This window comes from Tupaia chinensis, unplaced genomic scaffold (assembly GCF_000334495.1).
Source record: "Tupaia chinensis unplaced genomic scaffold, TupChi_1.0 Scaffold139696_1, whole genome shotgun sequence".
Classification (NCBI taxonomy): domain Eukaryota; kingdom Metazoa; phylum Chordata; class Mammalia; order Scandentia; family Tupaiidae; genus Tupaia; species Tupaia belangeri.
Window position 1 is genome coordinate 210,304 of NW_006199577.1, and position 23,277 is coordinate 233,580.

The window sequence follows — 23,277 nt, forward strand, 5'->3', positions numbered from 1 at the left end:
CTGTTTCTCTGTCTCTGGCTTTCTGGTGAGCACGCACACCCTGTAGCAAAAACCTCTCAAAAAAAAAAAAATCTCTATAAGGATTTTTTTGGACTAGAAAATATTAGAAATAAACTCATTAGTTTGGTGTATGAAGAAACAATTATTTCATTTGCCTCATAAAATCTTTATTTCAACAATCCTTCTATTACGACAGGGCTTCTGGTTGGGACTCTTGATTCAGTCTTAGACTCTACTGCGAAAGTAGCTCCATTTCGCATCCTACACCAAACGCCAGATTCTCAAGTTTACTTGTCAATTGCATGTGGTGAGTATATGGTTTTTGAAACATATAATTCAGATTAAATAAAGATTGTAAGACACTGAATATATTCACTATTTATATTCTATAGAATTAGCATCTTATTGTCTATAGAATTAAGTGAATTAAATGTGTAAGAATCCTTTGAGAGTGTAGGAAGACTTCTATTTATTTAAGAAGGATTATTAATTAAGATTTTAAAAAATCCATTGGTGTGAGGGAGCTGAACCATGTGGTCCAGCAGTGCTGATTCTGAATGAATTTTGGTCAGTGCTATTGCTATGTGACTCCTTTCTTCAGCTTCTGCTTTACCCAGCTTCTGGGGAGATGAACTTATCCATGAAATATATTATTTCATTTCTAGTAATCCAGATGAGGAGAATCTGAAATTAACTGTGAGCCCAAAACTTAAAAATATCATTTAAGGAAATATAAGCCTGAAAATTTCAGTTTCTTAAATTCACATGCCTACTTTCTCATGAAAGACATTGTATCCTTGAAATATGAAGGAATATCTTAGAGGTTATGCTGCATATTCATTTATGCTTGGATGGTTCAGACATGCCCACCTATTTATTGTGGGTAAAGAAGAAATTAGAGTAATTCTTCCTAATATACCAAATCAAGATATATTTTTAAAAATCTGTCATGATATTGTGTTACTTTTTTATCATGTCATTATAATGTTTGTCTAAATTAGAATCCCAGATTTGTAACCTTTTTAATGTGGCAAGATGGCCTTTTTCTTTCTTCCCCCCTCCTTTCTAAAGTACATTTAATTTTGTTTTCAAGGTGTTTTGCTATTGGATGCATGTATTCTCCGGAGAGAGGGAAAGTGAGAAGTCACCCCCTGGAGGATGGCCATGCCACAATCCCTTCTCTAGTTTCCTCTCAGGATTCTGGGCATACACATACACACACACATCCAGTGGATTTTCAAGCCGCTGGGTCTGGAACTCAAGTTTGGTCCACCATGTGGGAGTCCAGTACCTTAACCACTATACCACCTGCTGGCCCCAGTAGATTTAATTAAAAAAAAATAATTTCTAGGGACCAGCAGTTGACGTAATGACTATGTTGCTGGACTCCCATGTAGTCGACCATGGTTCAAGTCCTAGACCTGGTCCAGGTGACTTAAACTCACACTGGGTGCATGTGTATGCGTGCCCAAGATCCTGAGAGGAGAATGGAAGAGAAGGAATTGCAGCATGGCCATCCCCCCAGTGGGTGATTTCTCATTTTCTATCCTCCTGTCTCTCTCTGTCTTTCTGGCAAGCGCACACACCCTATAGCAAAAATCTCTCCAAAAATAATTAATTTCTAGACAGTTCATTTGTATGAAATGTAGCATACTTTTTTTTTTTTTTTTGGGGTGGTGGTTTTTTTAAAAGGTGTGTAGTTTTTTTTTTTTTTTAATTTCTCTGTAAGCTTCCTCTAGTGTTACTAGTGAGTCTTTTCTTGGGACTTTCTTAAAATCAAATGTTGTTTAAACTAAATGTAGATGGCATTACACTAATGGACATCACCAAAATTCTTTAGTCTCAACTCTAAATCTGGTTGGTAGAAATTGCTTAGGAAAAAAAAATGTTCTACTTACAAAAAAAGGGGATGGTTGTATAACTTAATACCACAAGTTAATATAGCAGTTACCCACCAGTGAAACTTCCTTATACCTAAAGGATAAAAACAAAGGCCTTAAAATTTCCTCTTGGCTTTTATTTGTGGTTCAATAAAGAAAATTATAACTTATTATGGTGACTTTAGTGAAATGAATAAAATTCTAACTGAATTGTAGGAAACAGGCAATTTTAAATCATTGGTAATTTTTTTTTATGTCAGTCTTGATATATCATAAAATGTACTAAGAAGTCAAGATACTTCTTTTGAATGAGTTTTGTATAGTCACAATGCTAGGAAGATTTTTAATGATATGTGGGTAATAAGGGAGAGTGATAGATATTGAAATGTTCTTCAAGCCAAAACAATCAGGAGCTAGTAATATTTCCTTGACAGTCAATAAGTCATGGCAACATTAATTCAGCTGGTGACATGGGTTTAAGCTTACTCTAAGGTTTCTAACCTCTTTTATGAAATTTCTTTAAATTTACTAGGAGTTTTAAAGAATGGGATGACTGATCAAAGATTTCATGCCTTCTGAAATAAGTCGAGTGACTACAGTTGAAACCAATATTTACACAACATGCATAAGATTATCACATGCATGCCATTTTTACCTATATATATTGTAGGCACAGATTAAATATTATCTGAAGACAAAGAACTGAATTATATTTATATGTTTCCTGGTACTCAACATGTTCTCTCTCTTTATAAAAAATTACTAATTTAATTTAATTTCTTCTTATTATTTTTTAAAATTTGCTCTAGGGCATGCATACTCACAAGAGAGAGAAAAAGCCACCAGGTCCGGGACTCGAACTGCGGTTGGTCATGTGGGAGACCAGCGCCTTAACTACCACACCACCTGCTGGCCCCCTACATGTTTTATTTAAAAATACTGTATTGTTTAGGCATCAATTATTGGCATCTTGTTTTTAGAATTGTGTATCTTTCCTTATGAGCTATATTTACTTTCTTCCCCTTCATTAAGTATTTTATTCTGTCTATTTACAACAATCAATGCTATTCATGTTCACATATGGGGATAAAGTAGAAAATAAATGTAATACCTTTATTCCTTGATGACTATCACTTAAAAGTCATCAAATAAAATTTTATTTATTTTTAAACTAAACTTGTAAATATCAAGAAGAATTTTGTTGTGCTTTCCTGAGTCTTTTATTCTTTGATATTATTAATCAGGAGCCAACAGAGAAGAAATAACCAAGCATTGGGATTGGTTGGAACAAAATATCATGAAGACCTTATCTGTATTTGATTCAAACGAAGATATTACTAATTTTGTACAGGGAAAGATAAGGGTAAGTGGCATGGATATATTTAATAGAATACTAAAATCTTTGACTCTCTTATATAAAGATCACTAAAATATTTGACTCTTATATAAAAAGATCAGAGGTTATGTGAAAGATCATTGTTTTACTGGCATCTTTCAGAATTGAAAGAAGAATGCATATCGATGTCAGAATTAGTGCTAAAGAAAATTGTAGAGACAGTGGTTTGTCTTTGGTGCCTTTATGAGTCCTCTTAGGGACTGTTTCATAGTTTCAAGTTTGAATAAACTGTTCATTCAAAAGAAGATATTTAGCACCTATGTTTGTGGTATCTCCTTGTGAATCATTAGAAAAAAACTAAGTAAAATAATTAAGAAAATCTGTTCATCTCTGTCCCAAAAGAAGTATATATGTGTACACGCATATATACAAATATAAGATATTTGTAGCTGTATAGATGTATATAGTTGTATTCATTTAGCTGTTTAAAATTAGATATATGAAGTATATTTTTGTTGATGTATGACAGTGAATTTTCAGAAAATATTTTGTCTTCTCTAGGGATTAATTGCTGAAGAAGGAAAGCATTCTTTTGCAAAAGAAGATGACCCTGAGAAATTTCGAGAAGCCCTTTTGAAATTTGAAAAATGTTTTGGTTTACCAGAGCAGGAGAAATTAGTGACTTACTACTCCTGCAGTTATTGGAAAGGACGGGTCCCTTGTCAGGGTTGGCTCTATCTTAGCACCAACTTTCTGAGTTTCTATTCTTTTTTGTTGGGATCAGAAAGTAAGTGGTTTCTATTGCTTACCATGGATTTGAACTTACTAATCTATCAACTTTGTGGTGGTGTTAGGCTGAATATAAAGTAATGGAATTGATATTACAGATAATTAAAGTTCATTTCATCTGGAGAAGTAATCCTTTTATTTTTTTTAAGAATTATTTATTTATTTATTGGACCAGCAGTTAGTGTAATGGCTATGTCGCTGGACTTCCATGTAGTCCACTTTAGTCCATTTATTAATCCTTGTTTTAAACATATAATGTACGTATAGTAGCCATAGTACCTAATGACTCACTTCTCACTTGCAGTCACAAAGATGAATCAAACAGTATTGTTTATAGCATTCCTACAGATTTTTTTCCCAAAGGATTATTTATTTAATTTTATTAATTCATTTGTTTTTAATTTGACAGAGAAAGGCACAGAAAGAGAAAGTGAGAAAGCAAACCACTAACTAGGTGTAGGACTTGAACTGTGATCAGCCATGTGGGAATGTCCAGCCTCTTAACCACCACGCCACCTGCTGGTTCCAACAGACATCTTTTATACCAGTAGTTATTCTAATTAGGTAGTTAAATAAACAGACTTAAATAGCAAATCAGAGCTTTTCTGACTGAGTGTTCTCCTGTCCTTTGGGTAGATACCCAAGAGTGGAATTGCTGGGTCATACGCTAGTTCTATTTGAAGGTCACTGATGAACCTCCACATGGTTCTCCACAGTGATTGGACCAGTTTACATTCCTACTAACAATGGAAATGTTGGTGGGAACATCCCTGCCAGCACTTATCATTTTCTTTTTTTAATCTTCACCATTCTGACTGAGGTTAGGCGGTATCTCATTGTAGTTTTGATCTGCATCTCCCTTCTGATGAGGGATATTGAGCATTTTTTATATGCTTTTTGGCTGTTCATATGTCTTCCTTAGAGAGTTGTTTTATTTATTGTGGCCTTATTCACAATTGCTAAGACATGAAACCAACCCAAATGTCCACAAACAGATAAATGGACTGAAAAAGTATGCCACATATACTCCATAGAATACTGTGCAGCTATAAAAAACAAATCCCTGGCATTTGATAGAAAGTGGACAAATATGGAAGATTTATTGCTGATTGAAGCAAGTCAGGCTATGAAACAGAGATGTTGTATGTCTCCACTTAACATTTACCAATTGTCCGCACTCTATGGTAGAAACGGCAAGACTGGAGGATATAAAAGCATTGAAAATTGTTATGGACACTAGGGACAAAGTAGAAGAACAGTGGGAGAGGGCAAGAGTGTAGGCATCCCCCCTAGGGGGTGATTTCTCATGTTAAACTGTCAAGAATTATGGAGTATGAGCTAAAATTTTTTGCTATGTAAAGTAAATGTTTGTGGAAAATGTAAAAATAAATAAATGAAAGAAAAAAATATAAAAAAATTTAAAAAAGAGTGTAGGAAAGGAAATTTGGGGGAAAATAGAGGTAAGACATTTGTGAGACACAGATATGGTTTATTACCTGTTGATGATGATGTGTATCATATTCTCAAATGGGCTGGACTGAAGAGTATGTCATGCTGGGTAAAGTCTCTTTACAAACTAAATGATGTATAGCGATTGAATATAAATAATAATAATAATTATTATAAACCTCACAGATTATAACTGCCAGGGCCATTGAGCTGTTCTTTCTCTGTCCGCTCAGGCCTGCTTCTACCTCTCAAGAGTGTACTTTTGCTTTTACTTAATAAACTATCCTTTGCTTTCATAAACAACAACAAAAAAATTAAATCAGCATAATTTTAAAAAATTCTTTGAGATTATGGGACCAGCAGTTAGCATAATGGCTATGTCGCTGGACTCCCACATAGTCAACCACAGTTCGCGTCCTGGACCCAGTGGCTTAAAACTCACGCCGGGTGCGTGTGTGTGCATGCCCAAGATCCCAAGAGGAGAAGGGATTGCAGCGTGACCATCCCCCCGGGGGTGATTTCTCGCGTTCTATCTCTCTTTCTCTCTCTGTCTGTCTGGCGAGCACACGCACCCTATAGCGAAAACCTCTCCCCCCCCAAAAAAAAATTCTTTGAGATTATATCTGTTCCTAGAATCACCAGTTGTTTTATATTCTTGATGATGCTTCAAAATTTTGACTAATCTTAAAGTATTTTAGCTGTTATAGCATCTTTCAAGTAATTATTGTTTCAAAAGACCTGATTAATGAACATAGATCAATACTGAGAATTTAATCAGACTGACTTATAACTCTTACTTGCAGTAAAACTCATTATCTCCTGGGATGCAGTCTCAAAACTTGAAAAAACTTCAAATGTCATACTGACAGAGAGCATTCATGTGTGTTCCCAAGGGGAGGATCACTACTTTTCAATGTTTTTGCACATTAATCAGACATATCTTCTTATGGAACAGCTGGCAAACTATGCCATCAGGAGACTTTTTGATAAAGAAACGTTTGATAATGACCCAATCCTTGATGATCCTCTACAAATCACCAAAAGGTATTCAGAGCTTAATTTTTACTTTTTAAAGTATAGTTTGACTATAAGAATGTTAACATTGATTAGCTTAAAATGTTAACTGTTCTATGTTATATGACAGTTTTTATTTGGAGTTAATCATTGATGTTCTTTTTTTGTTAGTTTATTCATATGCATTTCACTTATGGTATCCTATGAAATTTAATCTTAAATAATAGAAATGAGGATTGAAAATTTTTTTGAGATGCAGATAAAATTTGTCCTCAGTACTTTTAGAAATGTAGAGATATTTGTGTGAGTGGTTGGGCTAACTTTAAATTTCTTGATGAGTAGTCTACATAGTTTCAAGTCTGAAATTGTTATGTGTATTGTTTATTTATTTATTTTAGAGAGATTTTTGCTATAGGGCACATGTGCTCACCAGAGAGATAGAGAGTGACAGACAGACAGAAAATGAGAAATTACTCCCCAGGGAAGATGGCCACACTGCAGTCTTTTCTCCTCCATTCTCCTCTTGGGAATTTGGGCACATACACACTCATGTCCACTGTGAGTTTCAAGCCTCTGGGTCCGGGACTTGAACCACTGTAGACTATGTGGGAATACAGCAACAACACTATTTTGCCATCTGCTGGTCCCTGTATTGTTTATTTTTTAAAATAATTTATAGATAGCATAATTGTTTAGAAAGAGGCAAGTTAGTGGAACTTGGACTTTGGAATGAGACTAGAACAACTCTTAAAGTCATAAGCTCTTAGGACCTCAGTTTCCTCATCTGCCACTTCTAAATCTGAAGACACTAAGGAGAAATTAGTAAAATAATGTGAAATCACATGGTATAATATAAAACATTAGGTAGGTATTAATAATTATTTTTGCCTTTCTGATAGCTGTTTGTCACTATATTTGGTTTTCTGAAACTGACCAAAGCCCTTTCGTCCTGCTCAGTACTCAGAACAGTTGATTAAAAGGAGCATGCTAAAGGGGAAGGGGAGAGGAGTGGATTCAGAAATAGATAGTGAAAGTAACTTCTGACAAGGAGGGTGAGGATATAGATTGTATAGGAAAGTGTAAGAGGAACCTAGGCAAAATTCCTATGGATAGACCAGAACAAGTGACCTGGAGGGTTGTATGATTATTATGTAGGCTAGTTGAGTATAATCATTCCTTAATCATCTCTAAAATCCATATATATAAGGATTCCTTTGTGAGCCTGCTTGCTTTTCTGGAAATTAGATCAGCAAGGTGATTTTTTTATACTTTATTACTAAATTAGGTCTCAGTGTGCATGATTTATTAATAGAATTCTATGATAATTAAGAATCCTGTTTGTGTTATATTATAGTCGTACATCTGTTTTTGCAGTTAATTCCTTGATTGACCACCATAAGCAAACTTTTTAGCCATTTTATTCTCAAAATATCTCCTAAGAGACCACCTATCAATGAGTTAGTCATTACCAAGTCTGTGTTTAAATGACATTTTGTTTATGTGCCTTTTTAAGAGAGCTTATTAAAAATCATATATATCTAAACGTTATTTTCTAGTAAGTTAAAAAGAACAGTAATTTTTTGAGGCTTAGTTTCCATATTGCTTTTTTCTAATATGGAGTATCTTTTACTACTTCTGCTTATTGGCTTATTGTCTTTACAAATACATATTACCTTTTTGGCTTTTTTTTTTTTGCGAGAAGTTTTTGCTAGACGGTGTGTGCACTCACCTGAAAGACAGAGAGAGACAGAGAGACAGAAAGCGAGAATTCACTCCCCAGGGGGGATGGCCACGCCGCAATCCCTACTCCTCCTTTCTCCTCTCGGGATCTTGGGCACGCACGCACACGTGCCTGGCGTGAGTTTAAGCCATCAATCAGGTCCAGGACTCGACCCACAGTTGACTACATGGGAATCCAGTGACAGCCATTATGCTAACTGCTGGTCCCGTATTAACTATATAATACTAATGCTAGTTTAGTGTATGTCCTTCTAGACTTTTTAATGCACGAATTAAAATACATTTGCAAGAAACATGAAACAGTACTGAACATCATGCATTATTCTACACTCTGCTTTTTTCCCCTTATAATAATATATCATAGATATCTATGCACTCCCACAAATGGGCTTCATCTCTTCAAATAATAGTAAAATAACCCAGCAAATTACAATTTAAATGGGGTAAAAACTAGCCTGATTATCTGATCATATTTATCAGAGTTCTTTTGAAAAATATCATGAAATACCACACATTCGAATAGTATATGCAGGAAATAAGATTTTAGTTCTAACTTGTTGGATTTGAGTTAAAACTTGCATAATTTGTATACTGTCCAGATAGTGTTGCTCTTTAGCCTAAGTGTTTAGTGCCCCTAGAAAAAATTGTATCGTTTAAAACAATTGCCATGATCAATTAACAAGTCATTTGTATTTATTGACACCTATCCTGTGCTCAGTACTTTTAAGTGCTGTTGTTTTATTGTGCCTCTACTTTAGATTTTTAGAACATTCATTTGGATTTTAACTTTACTTAATTTTAATATTCTCTTTTATAGACTACTTTTTTCCTCTCATTGTTTTTTAATTTTCCAGTAGGCATGTGTACTCATGAGAGAGACAGAGAGAGGACGTGGGAGAAAGCACCCCCCAATGGAGCATGATCATGACACAAGTCATTCTCTTCCATTTGTCCAACCTGTCAGAATTTGGGGCCCTCACGTGCATTTGCTTGGCATGTTTTTCAAGCTGCTGAATCCAGAATTCAAACTGCACAGTTGGGCATGTGGGATCTGGCTCTCTTAACCAGTAGTCAGTGGGCCTGCCCCTCACTCTCAATTCTGATCCCATAAGTTTTCATTATTTAATTTTGTTTGAACTGGGTAACTCTCTATTTTATGATAACTAGGTATGAAAATTACTGTCTGCCAAGATTAGTTTGAACCAAAGTCACATATTATGTATATATAATGATAGTGTTTCAGCAAATCCCTTCTTAACAGATGGTTTGAAGACCCATGCTGTCTTTCTTTTGTGAATTTTAATCTACTGATAAAACAAAGTTAGAAAAAAGAACAATCAAAATGATTTTATTAGGAATCTGTGTTTATTTTTTCATTTCAGAATTTGTTGAAGAATCCTATATTCATAAGGTTTACTGTTTAATCCGTCTGCTCTACAGTTTATTTAGATTATTCAATATAGGCATGTTTATATTTTTGAATTCATTGTTTGAGTCCTACCTCTTTATACCCTTTCCTACAGAGGTCTGGAAAATCGAGCCCACAGTGAGCAATTTAATGCCTTTTTTAGGCTACCCAAAGAAGAAACTTTGAAAGAAGTACATGAATGTTTCTTATGGGTACCATTCAGCCACTTCAATACTCATGGAAAAATGTGCATCTCTGAAAACTATATCTGTTTTGCTAGCCAAGATGGCAATCTTTGTAGTGTAATAATTCCATTGCGAGAGGTAATGTAATTTTGGTTACATATCTGTTTTCAGTTTGAAAGTATTAGCATTCACTGAGTAAAATGTCTTTTCATTCTGTAAACTCTTTTTTTTTAAAGAATTATTTATTTAATTTTATTTATTATTATTATTTTAATTTGCTACAGGGCACATGCACTCACCAGAGAGAGAGAGAGAAAGAGAGAAAGCAAGCTGCCAGGTCTGTTACTCAAACTGCATAGGCCATGTGGGAGTCCAGCACCTCAACCACCATGCTACCTACTGGCCCAATTCGGTAATTTATTAAAAATTCAATATGAAATATCCTTTTAATAATTTAAAGTAATCATTTTTGGAGGCAAGCTCTATGGCACAATGGTAATGCACTGCTTAAGAGAAGCTGGATCTCACATGGTGATGTGGTTTGAACCCTCTGCCCAATAAGCCTGAAAAATGCCAGGCAGGCATTCCAAAAATCCAGTGGGTTGGAGAATGGGAGGAAGGGAATCACATTGTGACCAGGCCCTGTAGAGGGTACTTCTCTCTGACTTTTCTCTCTCTTTCTCTCTCATGCATATGAATATCTTCTATCATGAATAAAGAAAACAAAAAAATTTAAAATAATTTCTTAAAGTTTCTTTCTTTCTTGAGAGAGACAGAAAGAGAAAAGAAAGACAGGCACTCTCAATAGGATCTCATACTTCAAATCACATTGTGACCAGGCCCTGTAGAGGGTACTTCTCTCTGACTTTTCTCTCTCTTTCTCTCTCATGCATATGAATATCTTCTATCATGAATAAAGAAAACAAAAAAATTTAAAATAATTTCTTAAAGTTTCTTTCTTTCTTGAGAGAGACAGAAAGAGAAAAGAAAGACAGGCACTCTCAATAGGATCTCATACTTCAATCCTCCCCCCTGCCTACTCCTCTAGTCAGAATCACAGCACACACACATGCTGGTGTGTATAGATTACCCTAAGAACTGAGCCCCAATCTACTCTATGGCCTCTAGCATTGTCAAGCATCACACTACCACTGTGCCACTGTGGCTGAATCCAATAACCATATTTTACTTTTCTAGGATAAAAGTACTAGCTTTTTTTATGTTCTCATTTCCTTTCAGTAAAGCCTTAAAACTCTTATTGAAAGTGAAAATAGAAAAAACAAAAAAACAAGCAAAAAAATCAGGGCCAGCATGTAGTATGGTAGTTGAGGCATTTGATTTCCAATATGGCTGACATGGTTCAAGTCCCAGACCCGGTGGCTTGAAAATCATGCTGCGCATGGGTGTATGCAGTATTCAGAATCCCAGGAGGAGAATAGAGAAGGGATATGTGGTGTGGCCATGTCCCCCTGAGGATGGTGATTTCTCACTTTCCCTCTCACTGTCTCTCTCTGCCTCTCTGGTGAGTGAACATGCCTTATGACAAAAACCTTAAAAAAAGAAAAGAAAAGAAAATAGATAAAAAATGTTTTAAAGAGGTAAAGGTCCTGGATGACACCCAAACAACTTCATCATTCAGACATTTATGACATAAATACCAAAACTTGGACTATCACATTTGATTTGTTAATGCCTAGTGAGAAAAATCCAGTTGTAGCTTTTATGTGAGTCAAATTAATTGTCTGTATTTAGCACTGAATTTTTACATTTGTATTTTCAATTTTAAAGGCTACATGTTAGTTAAACCTTTTTCTTAAGAAGTGAAATAACTTATACTGAGGTTGCTTGTATCTTTGGTGCAGCTAGTACTCAAAGCCTATTTCTCAGTAAGCCAATATCGTAGGCCAAAACTTTTGGTAACAAAAGAGTAAGTCCAACACATTTTACCTGATGGTATCAGCAATAAGATAAAAGATCATTCATTTACATATGTTTTCACCCCTCAGGTCTTAGCTATAGATAAAACAAGTGATTCCAGCAAATCTGTCATCATTAGCATCAAAGGAAAAACAGCTTTTCGCTTCAGTGAAGTTAAAGACTTTGAGCAACTGGTGGCAAAACTCAGGCTCAAGTGTGGGGCAGCTTCAATTCAATATCGTGATGTTAGCACAGAGGTAATTATATAGCAGTTGAATCATTTGGGAAGAGGAGGCTTGTGTTTATTGTCTATTTTCTCAAAAAAAATTCATAATACCTTTCCTATTCATAACTTGGTTTATTTTTTTAAAAAGACTAAATCTAAAGGAATTATGTTCTCTAATAGTATCAAAAAACAGAAGTGAGAGTTAAGACTTTATCCATTTTTAGGAACTCATACTTTTGAAATATCATTATAGCTTGATTTTTTGTTGCTATGTTTGTCATGCACCTTGTACATTCACATATCTTGGCTTTTAAACTCAAACTATATTTGAGAATTCAACAAAGCCTTGAAAATGGACTTTCCTGTTTGAATACCTTTTATTTATTATCCAGTAGATCGGACTTATTTGCCTAATCTTGCCCAAACCAAAATAGTAGCATGTCTATTTACCAGCAAAACATTAGAGGGCAAAGGCAGCTCCATGGCCCGATGGTTAAGGTAGCCAGATCCCTTATGGCTGACACTTTGAGTCCTAGGTCTAATGGCTTGAGAAACACACTGGGTGTACATGTGTGCCTGCCCAAAATCCCAAAAGGAGGGAGAGATAGAGAAGGGATTGTGGTATGACCATTCCCCGTGGGTTTTGGTTTCTTCTACTCCTTCCTCTCTGCCTGTCTGCCTGTCTGTCTGTCTGTCTCTCTCTCTAATAAGAATACATTCCCTCTGGAAATTTTTTTTTTTTAAAAATGGTAAAGAGAAAGCTTTTTAAACAAAACGTAACTCCATTTAATTTCTAAGTAATAATAATTGTAGCTAGTTTCTTTTATAGCTATACCTAGAATACTGAAACAGAAAAAAAAATTACATATTATTTTAACAAGCTAGTGAATTGTATACAAACGATAAGACTTTAAATCTTAAAGAGTCTAGATCAACAAGTATAAATAGAAATATAGACAGGACTTTAGCAACTGTTTTCTGAATATATCAGAGATGTGATACAAAGAGTGCATGCTCCCAGAAGTGATTGGAATTTTGCATAAGTACAGGTTCTGTATGAAGTTTTAAATAAGTGTCAATTAAAATGTTCCACATTTTGATAAGTTATGCAAAAAACGTGAGTTTTACAAAATTATCAAGTGCTTGGAAAACATTGCTCTTTTACTTTTATTGACACAGATAATCAAGAAATATTACTAGTCATTTTTCAAAAATATTGAATGAAAGAAAAATGTAACTTTTCAGTTTCGTTTTAAGCAAAGTGGCCTAAGAATGGAAAGCACTATTGAAGGTTCATTACTTAATGCTTTTTAAGCTGCATTACAAATGAATTTTAGGAACCATGGAATGTCAAGAAACATAGAAATTGACCTTATACCTTGAAATATTTAGATGGACAAATAAGTATTTAATATAAATTATAGATTATCCAAGCATGTGTCAACATACTTGTTTCATCTTTTCTCATAATCAGCACTATAATACTAAGTTTTTAAGTTAGAATTAATGTTTTTTTAATCTGATACAATAATGTAGAATAGTAGTTTAGCATACATAATGAATTTTTGTTTGCCTTAATAAGAATAAGGAAAGCTGCTTGAGTTCCCTGTATATTTTAGTCATTAATGTCCTGGACTAATATACAGTGTATTCGTGCTGGGGAAAAAATTTTAAAAATAAAAGAATTAAGGTAATGTGTATCCTGTGACTATAATTTAAATTAGAAAAGGATATTTCAGTACAAGAGGGTAGATTTCTTCCCTTTTTTTTTTTTGAATGGTTTTTGCTATAGGGCACGTGCACTTGCCAGAAAGACAGACAGAGACAGAGAGACAGAAAGTGAGAAATCACCCCCAAGGGGGTATGGCCATGCTACAATCCCTTTTCTTCCATTCTCCTCTGGATCTTGGACATGCACGCATGTGTGCCCAGCATGAGTTTAAGCCACCAGGTCCAAGACTCAAACCGCAGTCGACTACATGGGATTCCAGCAATGTAGACATTATGCCATCTGCTGGTTCCAAGGGCAGGTTTATTTCTAAGTTAGGAAGTCAGAAATATTAAAAGTAAATTAACATCTAATTTTAAGTTATGAGCTATAAAGAGGAGCATATTTGGGCCAGACCTTGGAGTGGTGGTTAAGGGAGCTAGGTCCCACATGGCCTTCTGTGCAGTTTGAGCCCCAGACCTGACAGCTTGAGAAACCTGCTTGTGTGTGCATGTGTGCCCAAAATTTCAAAAGGAACATGAAATGGAAAAGAAGGGACTGCAGTGTGAGTATCCCCCATGGGAGGGTGCTCTCTCTCTCTCTTTCTCTTTCTCTCCCTGTCTCTGTTCAGTGATTGCACATACCCTTTCACAAATGAAAAAAAAAAAAGTGGACCGTATTTCAGATAAGCCTCTTGTATTTTAGAGAAGTATTTCTTTGATTTTTTTGTTGTAATTTTGATTGGCTGATGAGTACCAAGTTTATTCCAGTCGTAAGTGCAAACACCCAAATAAATGAATATATGGAATTGGTGTGGCCATGGGGCAAAACCTCACATTCAGAAGAGCCATACAGAAAACAAAAAAGTTAAAAAAATAAGTATATTTTCTTGAATAATCTACTTTATAATATTATTTAAATGATTCAAAGTTAAATTGCTTTTAGCTACCATCTTTGAAAGTGAATATGTTATGTGATTTATGAATAATTAAGTGTTCAATTATGTGATTTATGAATAATTAAGTGATCATGTATAGGACTGGCATGCATGTCATCACTGTCATAAATTAGTATTTGAAGTTTACCACTTAAGAGGCTATTTTTCTTTCTCTCTTGAATACTTTCTTTGTAGTTTAGATATATAGATGCTCCTCAACTTATGATGATGTTATATCCTGAAAAAGCCATTTTAATGTGAAAATATCATAAGTCAAAAATGCATTTAATGCACCTAACCTATTGAGCATCATACCTTACCCTACTTTAAATGTGCTTAGAACATTTACATTAACCTATAGTTGGGCAAAATCATTTAACACAAGCCTATTTTATAATAAAATATTGACTATCTCATATAATTTATTGAATACTGTACTGAAAGTGAAAAACAGAATGGTAATATGGAAAACCATACTCAAAGTATGCTCATCACTTTTTCATTATGTTAAAGTCAAAGAATTTTAAGTCAAACCATCATAAATCAGAGACCATCCACACAACCAGTTGACAAACTGATACCTCAGTCATGTGATTTAAACTAAAGGAATGTACCTTGCTTGAAATCCAAGCTACAACCATGTATTTTTCATTTTGCCAAAATATACCTCCTCATTAAAGCAGGTAAATTTCGCGGGACCAGCAATTGGCATAATGGCTCTGTCACTGGACTCCCATGTAGTCAACTGCTGTTCGAGTCCCAGACCCTGTGGCTTAAACTCACGCTGGGTGCGTGTGTGTGCATGCCCAAGATCCTGAGAGGAGAATGGAGGAGAAGGCACTGCAGCGTGGCCATCCCTCCGGGGGGCGATTTCTCACTTTCTGTCTCTCTCTCTCTCTCTCTCTCTCTGTCTTTCTGGCGAGCGCATACATCCTATAGCAAAAACCTTTCCAAGAAGAAGAAGGAAAAAAAAAAAAAAGGTTAATTTCAGACCAGCAGATGGCATAATGGTTATGTCGCTGAACTCTCATGTAGTTGACAGTGGTTCCAGTCCTGAACTGAGCAGCTTAAAAAAACTCACACCGGATACATCTAAAATCCCACAAGGAGAATGTGTAGGAGAGATTGTGGCATGGCCATACCCCTTGGGGAATGATTTCTCACCTTCTGTCTTTCTGTCTCTCCAGCGAACACATGCACCCTATAGCAAAAGTCTCTCTCCAAAAAACCCCACAAATTTAATATTAAGTAGTAAAGTAGGTAATTTGTCAAAATAAACCCATTGTTTTGTTTTTACTTTTGCTGTAGAACATTTGCACTTGCCAGAGATAGAGACAGAGACAGTGAGAGGGAAAGTTAGGAGTCACTCACCCAAGGAAATGGCCATGACGTAGCCCCTTTTCCTCCATTCTCCTTGTGGGATTTCAGGTATGCACACATACACACACACACACACATTTGGCACAAGTTTCAATCAGCCAGGTCTGGGACTTGAACCATGATCGGCCATGTAGGAGTCCAGCACCGTAACCACTATGCCACTTGCTGACCCCATCAAAATAAGGTTTTTAAAAAATTATTTTAATTGCTAGAAGGTACATGTGCTCACCAGAGAGAGATGGAAAGACAAAGATGAAGAAAGCACCTCTCAATGGCGTGCGATCACACCACAATACTTTCTCCTCTATTTCTAGCCTGTCAGGACTTCAGGAATACACAAACATACACCCGGCATGTTTTGCAGATCGTGAAGCCTGAGACTCAAACTGCAGTCAGCTATGAGATCCAACTTCTCTTGAGTATAAGCCTATAGGCTGGCCCCAAATATGCTTTAAAAATAAAAAAGCGGAGTGGGACTGGGACTCTCTTGAAACTTGAGACATTGTACTCATTAGTAATTAGTTTTTCATTTATCAGCTTCTTCTACCTTACCCTTATCATCACCAATTGATCTGAACACTCATAACTTTCCCTGAAACCTGCATTAATTTCCAGTTATTCTGGGGCTTGTACTGGCTTCTTGGGTTTCAAATTAAAATACCAATGAAAGGCTCCACCCTAGGCTACTCCTTTTTCTTTTCTTCAGTTGTGGGTATTGTTTACATCTCACTTTATCTACCAAAGTTTAAGGGAGGACCTTACTGAGCTCTCCTTCTGCTTTTTAGCATTCCTAGTAGACCCAGGGATAGAGTATAATACAGAGTAGCTGGGTAACTGGTATGTTTTAAAAGTAAGACTTTGAAGATGATAAAATTTGTATGAAAATTTAAGGGACTCAGAATAGCTCAAACAGGGCCAGTAGGTGACATGGTGTTTAAGATGTTGGATCCCACATGGCGAGCTCTGCAGTTCAAGTCTTGGACCTGGAGACTTGAAAAAACACACTTAGTACATGTGTGTATACCCAAAATCCTAAGAAGAGAATGGACGAGAAAGCATCATGTGGCATGGCCATCCCCCTTAGAAGTGATTTCTCATGTTCCCTCTCTCTCTGTCTCTCTCTGGCAAGCATATGTGCTGTGACAAAAATCTTAAAATATATATATGCATAGCTCAGACAGTACTGAAGAAGAAAACCAAAGATGGAGGACTCACATTTTCCAAATTTCACATTTTACTGCAGGTTGATTACTATAATGTGAAAATCACAAATCCAGAATCTTCCAAATTCTAAACTTTTTAACCTCCAACATAACACCACAAGGATAAACTCTGCATTTGACCTCATGTAAATTTTATCACAGCAAAAGTGCTGCCATGCAAAAATACTGTATTAAATTATCTTCAGGCTTGGGATCAGCAGGTCACGTGGTTAAGGCACTGGACTCCCATGTAATTGACTGTAGTTCAGTTTTTTAAAGAATTATTTTATTTTTTTTTATTTATTTATTTATTTTAATTTGACCAGAGAAAGACAAAGTGAGAGTGGGAGAGAGAGAGAAAGGGAGGGAGGGAAAGTGAGAAAGCAAGCCACTAGATCTAGGACTCAAACCACATTCGGCCACATGGGAGTCCAGCTCCCTTAACCACCATGCCCCCTGCCAGCCCCTCAACCAGTAATTTTTAATTGTCACTAATATGTTAGATGTTCCAGTGATTACTTTCATATCTACTGTATTATATGACATGACTGATAATCATTTTTTGTGATATAGATGTTATCTTCATTTTATGCATGAGAAGGTAATTTGCTTAGAATTGCATAGCTGAGGACCAGCAGATGGTGTAGTGGTTACATTGCTGGACTCCCACAGAGTCAACTATGGTTTCAATCCTGGACCTAGCGGCTTAACCTCACACTGGGCACATGTATATATGTGCCCAAGATCCTGAGAGGAGATTGGAGGAGAAGAGATTAGGAGAAAGGATTGCAGTGTGACCATCCCCCACGGGGGGTGGGGGGTGATTTCTTACTCTCTGTCTCTCTGTCTCTGCCTTTTCCAGTGAACACACCCTATAACAAAAATTTCTCTAAAAAAAATAAAGAATTGCATAGCTGGAAAATGACAGAGATTAATGTACTAGGTTACAATAAAGTATAATCTTACCTCCTGAAATTCTCAAATTTTTCAATAATATGTTTGACAATCTCTAGAGTTACTTTTTTTTCTTTTCTTTTCTTTCTTTTTTTTTTTTTTTTTTTTTTCTTTTTTTTTTTTTTTGGTCATAGGATGCGTGTGCTCACCAGAGAGAGAGAAAGTCAGAAATCACCCCTCAGGGATCTGGCCACTCCACAATCAATTCTTCTCCACTTTCCTTTTGGGGTTTTGGGCATGTGCACACGTGCTCCCAGCATGATTTTCAATCTGCCAGGTTCAGAGTTTGAACTACAGTGGGCCATGTGAGAGTCCACTGCTTTAATCACCATGCCGCTTGCTGACCCCATCTCTTGAGTTACTTTGAAAGATAGCTAACTTCATCCATTCAATAGAAATTATATTACTTTTTAATCTTAATCTGATAGCATATATTTTGATCCTACATTCTGGCAGTTGTGTTTATTGACAGTGTGGGATATGAAGCAAGTCACCAAATTAGAATCAAGGGGTCAAATTTTAGATCCAACTATCATTAAAAATTCCCGAGTATGTGTAACTTGCTTAATCTCTCTGTGCATTATTTGTATTATCTGTAAAACAAAAGAAATAACTAATATTCTTTGATTTTGTACTCTTACAAATAGTCTCTTCACACATCTTGATCGAAAACTATTTCAAGAGCTCTCCCAACCATATCTTAGAAAACTGAACTTTCCAAGTTCTAAAATTATTCTTGATCCTGAATTTTAACACTGATTGAAAAGCCTTTTCTAAAGTTCTAATGTTTTGGGGACCAGCAGTTAGTGTAATGGCTATGTCGCTGGACTCCCATATAGTCGACCGCAATTCGAGACCCAGACCCAGTGGCTTAAAACTTACTCTGGGTGGATGTGCATGCATGCCCAAGATCCTGAGAGGAGAATGGAGAAGGGATTGTGGGGTGGCCATCCCCCCTGGTGGGTGATTTCTCGCTTTCTGTCTCTCACTGTCTGTCTGGTGAGTACACACGCCCTATAGCAAAAAAATAAATAAAATAAAATAAAAATAAACAAAAAAAATTCCAAAAAATAAAGTTCTAATGTTTTTGTGTGCATGATTATTACCTGTATACACTAACTCTAAAATGTAGATCTCCAGCTCTGTTTTTTTTGTTTTTGTTTTTATTTTGAGAGAGAGTTTTTTTTTGTTTTTGTTTTGTTCTGTTTTGTTTTGTTTTTGCTAGAGGGTGCATGTGCTCGCCAGAAAGACAGAGAAACAGAAAGCGAGAAATCACTCCCCAGGGGTTTGGCCACGCCCACAGTCCCCATTTTTGCCATTTGAATAAATGTGGAATGTTCCTTTAATTTACAATTCCCTTGACCAGCAGATGGTGAAATGGTTACATTACTGGACTCCCATGTAGTCAACCACGGTTTGAGTCCCAGACCCAGCAGCTTTAAACTCATGCTGGGTATGTGTGCGTATCCTGAGAGGAGAATGGAGGAGAGGGGATTGCAGCATGGCTATCCCCCTGGGGGGTAATATCTCACCTTCTGTCTCTCCGTCTCTCTATCTCTCCAGTGAATGCACACACCCTATAACAAATCTTTCTTTAAAAAATTTACAATTACCTAATGACATATATATTAAACATTTTTCATCTGATTATTTGTCATTTTTATCTTTTTAGGTAAGGTGTCTATTTAGACCTTTTGCCTACATTATAGTGAGCAAATATGTTTGTGTGTTTCCATTTTAGGCAGGGTCTAGCTATGGCATAGTCCTCTTGCTTCAGCAGTTAATCTAGCTGTGATTGTACCCACAGACAAGTGCCACAATGCCCAGCTGTTTCAGACAGGGACTCACGGTGTTCACTCATGCTAACCATGAGCTTGTGATCCTCCTCCCTCAGACTCTTTAGTAGCTGGGACCACAGGTACACAGCACTGTGGCTGGCTTTTAGGATGAGCTGAGAAACAAACCTGGGCCTCTCATGTGACTGCATGCTGACCAACAGTAGCATGAAGAACATGCAACTATACCTTTCTTATGTGACTTTATATGCTTTACTGCTGCATATTCACCTGGCCTCAAAAGTTCTTGTTTTTATTTTTAAGTCGAATTTACTTGGCTTACCTCCTGAGTTAGTATCATTTAGTTGTCATTCAATAACAGGTCAGAAGATTTTCTTAAATGTCTTAAGCCATTAAGTCTTCCATAGTTTTTCTGAGATTATCTTTCTGTGAAAGGTATACCCTGAACATCAAACAGTTTACAAATCATGCTTTACTTTCAATTCCTGCTTTCAAAGACAGTTGTAGTTAAGTGACTAGGGCCTTCTTCTGTCCTATTTTTATCTTTCCTTTCTTTCTTTAAAAGTGATTTTTGTGGGACCAGCAGTTAGTGTAATGACTATGTCGCTGAACTCCCACGAAGTCAACCATGGTTTGAGTCCCAGACCCAATGGCTTAAACTCACACCGGGCCTGTGTGGGTGTGTGCCCAAGATCCCAAGAGGAGAATGGAAGAGAAGGGATTGAGGCATGACCATCCCCCGTGGGGGGTGATTTCTCGCTTTCTGTCTCTCTGTCTTTCTCTGTCTTCCTGGCGAGCGCACGTGCCCTATAGCAAAAACCTCTCAAAAAAAAGAGAGTCATTTTTGTTATAGGGCATGTTCCCTCACCAGACAGACAGAGACTGAGAGACCAAAAACAAGAATTCACTTCCCAGGAGGATGGCCACACCATAGTCCCTTCTCCTCCATTGTCCTCTTGGGATCTTGGACACGCACACAGATGCGCTCAGTGTGAGTTTTAAGCCACCAGGTCCAGGACTCAAGCCATAGTCAACTACATGAGAGTGCAGTGACATAACCATTACACCATCTGTTGGTCTCTATCCTGTTTCTCTCTTGGGCCCACTTATGTGTACATACTTCTAGAGCCCCAAGAATATATGAACCTTTCAAAGTTCATATGGCCATCTGGTTCTCCAGGCTTTGTTTTTAAATTTTTATCCAGGCTCTTGTTTGCCTCTATTGAAATCATAGCCTTGAGCAGCTATGATGTTACCAGCAGATTGCTATTACTTTCTATAATGCCCTGAAACAGGGCTTTTTTTTTTTTTCTTCACCTAGCTGACCTGTGAATCAAATCAAATGATAACAGTTAAGTGCCTGGGAATGGAGATTGTTCCAGTGAGCTGCTAATTTGGTCAAAATATTGACTGTGCTCTGGAGATGGGTCTTTTTTTCTCTTGTATTATTTTATAAATTTCTGTTACAGGGTGCGTGTGCTCACCAGGGAGACAGAGACAGACAGAAAGCAAGAAATCACCCCACAGGGGGGATGGCCAAGCCACAGTCTCTTCTCTTCCATTCTCCTCGGGATTTGGGGCACACACGCACGCGTGCCTGGCACGAGTTTCAAACCTCTGAGTCTGGAACTCAAACCGTCGTCGGCTGTGTGGCCAGCGATTTAATTGTTAGACTATCTGCTGGTCCTGGGGATGGGACTTTCAATGAAGTTCCAAAAGATATACTGGCTATCATATTGTTGGCTTTAACATCTAACATAGCCTCAAGTTAAAACCTCACATACTCTTCTGTTCTTACTGAGATTCTTTATTTATTTATTTATTTTGGTGTTTTTGTTTGTTTTGAATAGATGCTTTTTGGTTTGTTCTGTGCCTTCAGTTGGTTCCTGGCATTCCAAAATGGTTTATTTTGAATGTTTGCCCAGTATTTTGTTGCTTTTGTTGGAGAATTGTTCTGAGATTCTGAGTTTTCTGTACCCAAAATCAGTTTGTTGATATCTCTAATTTTGGTAGGAAAATAATGTCTCTGAGACATTGCTTTCATATTTAATATATAGAGATTGTAGCTTCTATATTACAGATGAAACATTAAAATTTTTTTCCTTCCATGAACTTTGAAGCATGTATTTGGAACAATTACGTTCTTTCTTTCTCAGGTTGCTGTTAGTTCCGACTGTACAGGCCCATCTGATAATTGTGAGGTCCAATCTTTGGCATGTCAGAGAGATTGCAGTAAAACTGTGAACACTGAAGCCTTGATGACAGTATTTCACCCTCAGAATTTGGAGACACTTAATTCTAAAATGGTAGGTAAACAGACTATTTAAATGTATGTACTAGAACAGTTGGGGAAAAAGAAAACTCTTAGATTCAACTAGAAGTTACCGTAATTGAAAATTCTTCTTTGGAAGACTGAAAAAGTTTTCTAGGCAGTGCTATTGTGTTATTTCTTTGGTTCTAGAACACGTAAGTAGTATTATCAAGATAGAAGATGAAAGTTAGATATTGGGTTTATTTGCATAAGTCTCTAATTATCTATTCTATAATCGAGACGATTTGGGGAAGATGAGCTCTCCTCCAAAGTACAGAAGTTTTACCATTTTTATGTGAATTCAGCTAAAATTTTAAAATAATAAATTAAAACTGTTTTGTTTGCACAGGATTAAAAAAAAAATTGTGATGACTAGGGTTGAGTTTTGATTCCTGTGTGAATTGATTTTCTATCAATATGTTCTTAAATTCCATGAATGCAATTTCATGGTGAAGAGGGTGGAAAAAATATTTTTAAAAAGTTAGTTTCTCACAATTTTTTTGTTGCTTTGATATTTCTAGTTGAAAGAAAAGATGAAGGAACAGTCATGGAATATCCTATTTGCAGAATGTGGTCGTGGTGTTAGCATGTTTCGGACCAAAAAGACTCGAGATCTTGTTGTAAGAGGGATTCCAGAGACCTTAAGAGGAGAACTCTGGATGCTTTTTTCAGGTATTACATTTATTCATTTTACACACATTAACCATCTCCCTTTTAGGAGCTATGCAATAAGCTAATGTCAAAGAATTCCAAAATGCTAGGGCAAAGTCTTAGTCATCATTTTAGACTAGACAAAAAGAGAAGGTCAGTAGTTATATGTATATATATAGCCACATACCAAGTGTCTGAGTAAATTAGGTTATTGAGCAAGATATGTCTAATTTAGTGGTAAAAAAAATCTCTATTTCTTGTGTCAAAAGAAAGTTAAGGGGAGGGAAATGCCACAAAGGTGTTATTATGCCAGATAAGTTTAGTAGCTTGACATTATAGACTCTATTGTGAAACTTTTTATTTTCCTTCATTTCTTTTGTGCTCAGATATCACT

At 36.3% G+C, this 23,277-nt stretch overlaps 1 protein-coding gene across 1 annotated transcript in view; it reads left to right on the forward strand.

The window, feature by feature from the left end:
* Positions 1-23,277, forward strand: part of TBC1D8B (TBC1 domain family member 8B) — a gene marked incomplete in the record, with an annotated part of 67,035 nt that overhangs the window by 22,190 nt on the left and 21,568 nt on the right. The window contains 7 exon segments of the mRNA XM_027765748.1: positions 3,125-3,243; positions 3,778-4,003; positions 6,258-6,498; positions 9,732-9,939; positions 11,808-11,975; positions 22,078-22,227; positions 22,754-22,904. Of these exon segments, the coding sequence (XP_027621549.1) occupies positions 3,125-3,243; positions 3,778-4,003; positions 6,258-6,498; positions 9,732-9,939; positions 11,808-11,975; positions 22,078-22,227; positions 22,754-22,904 (1,263 nt within the window).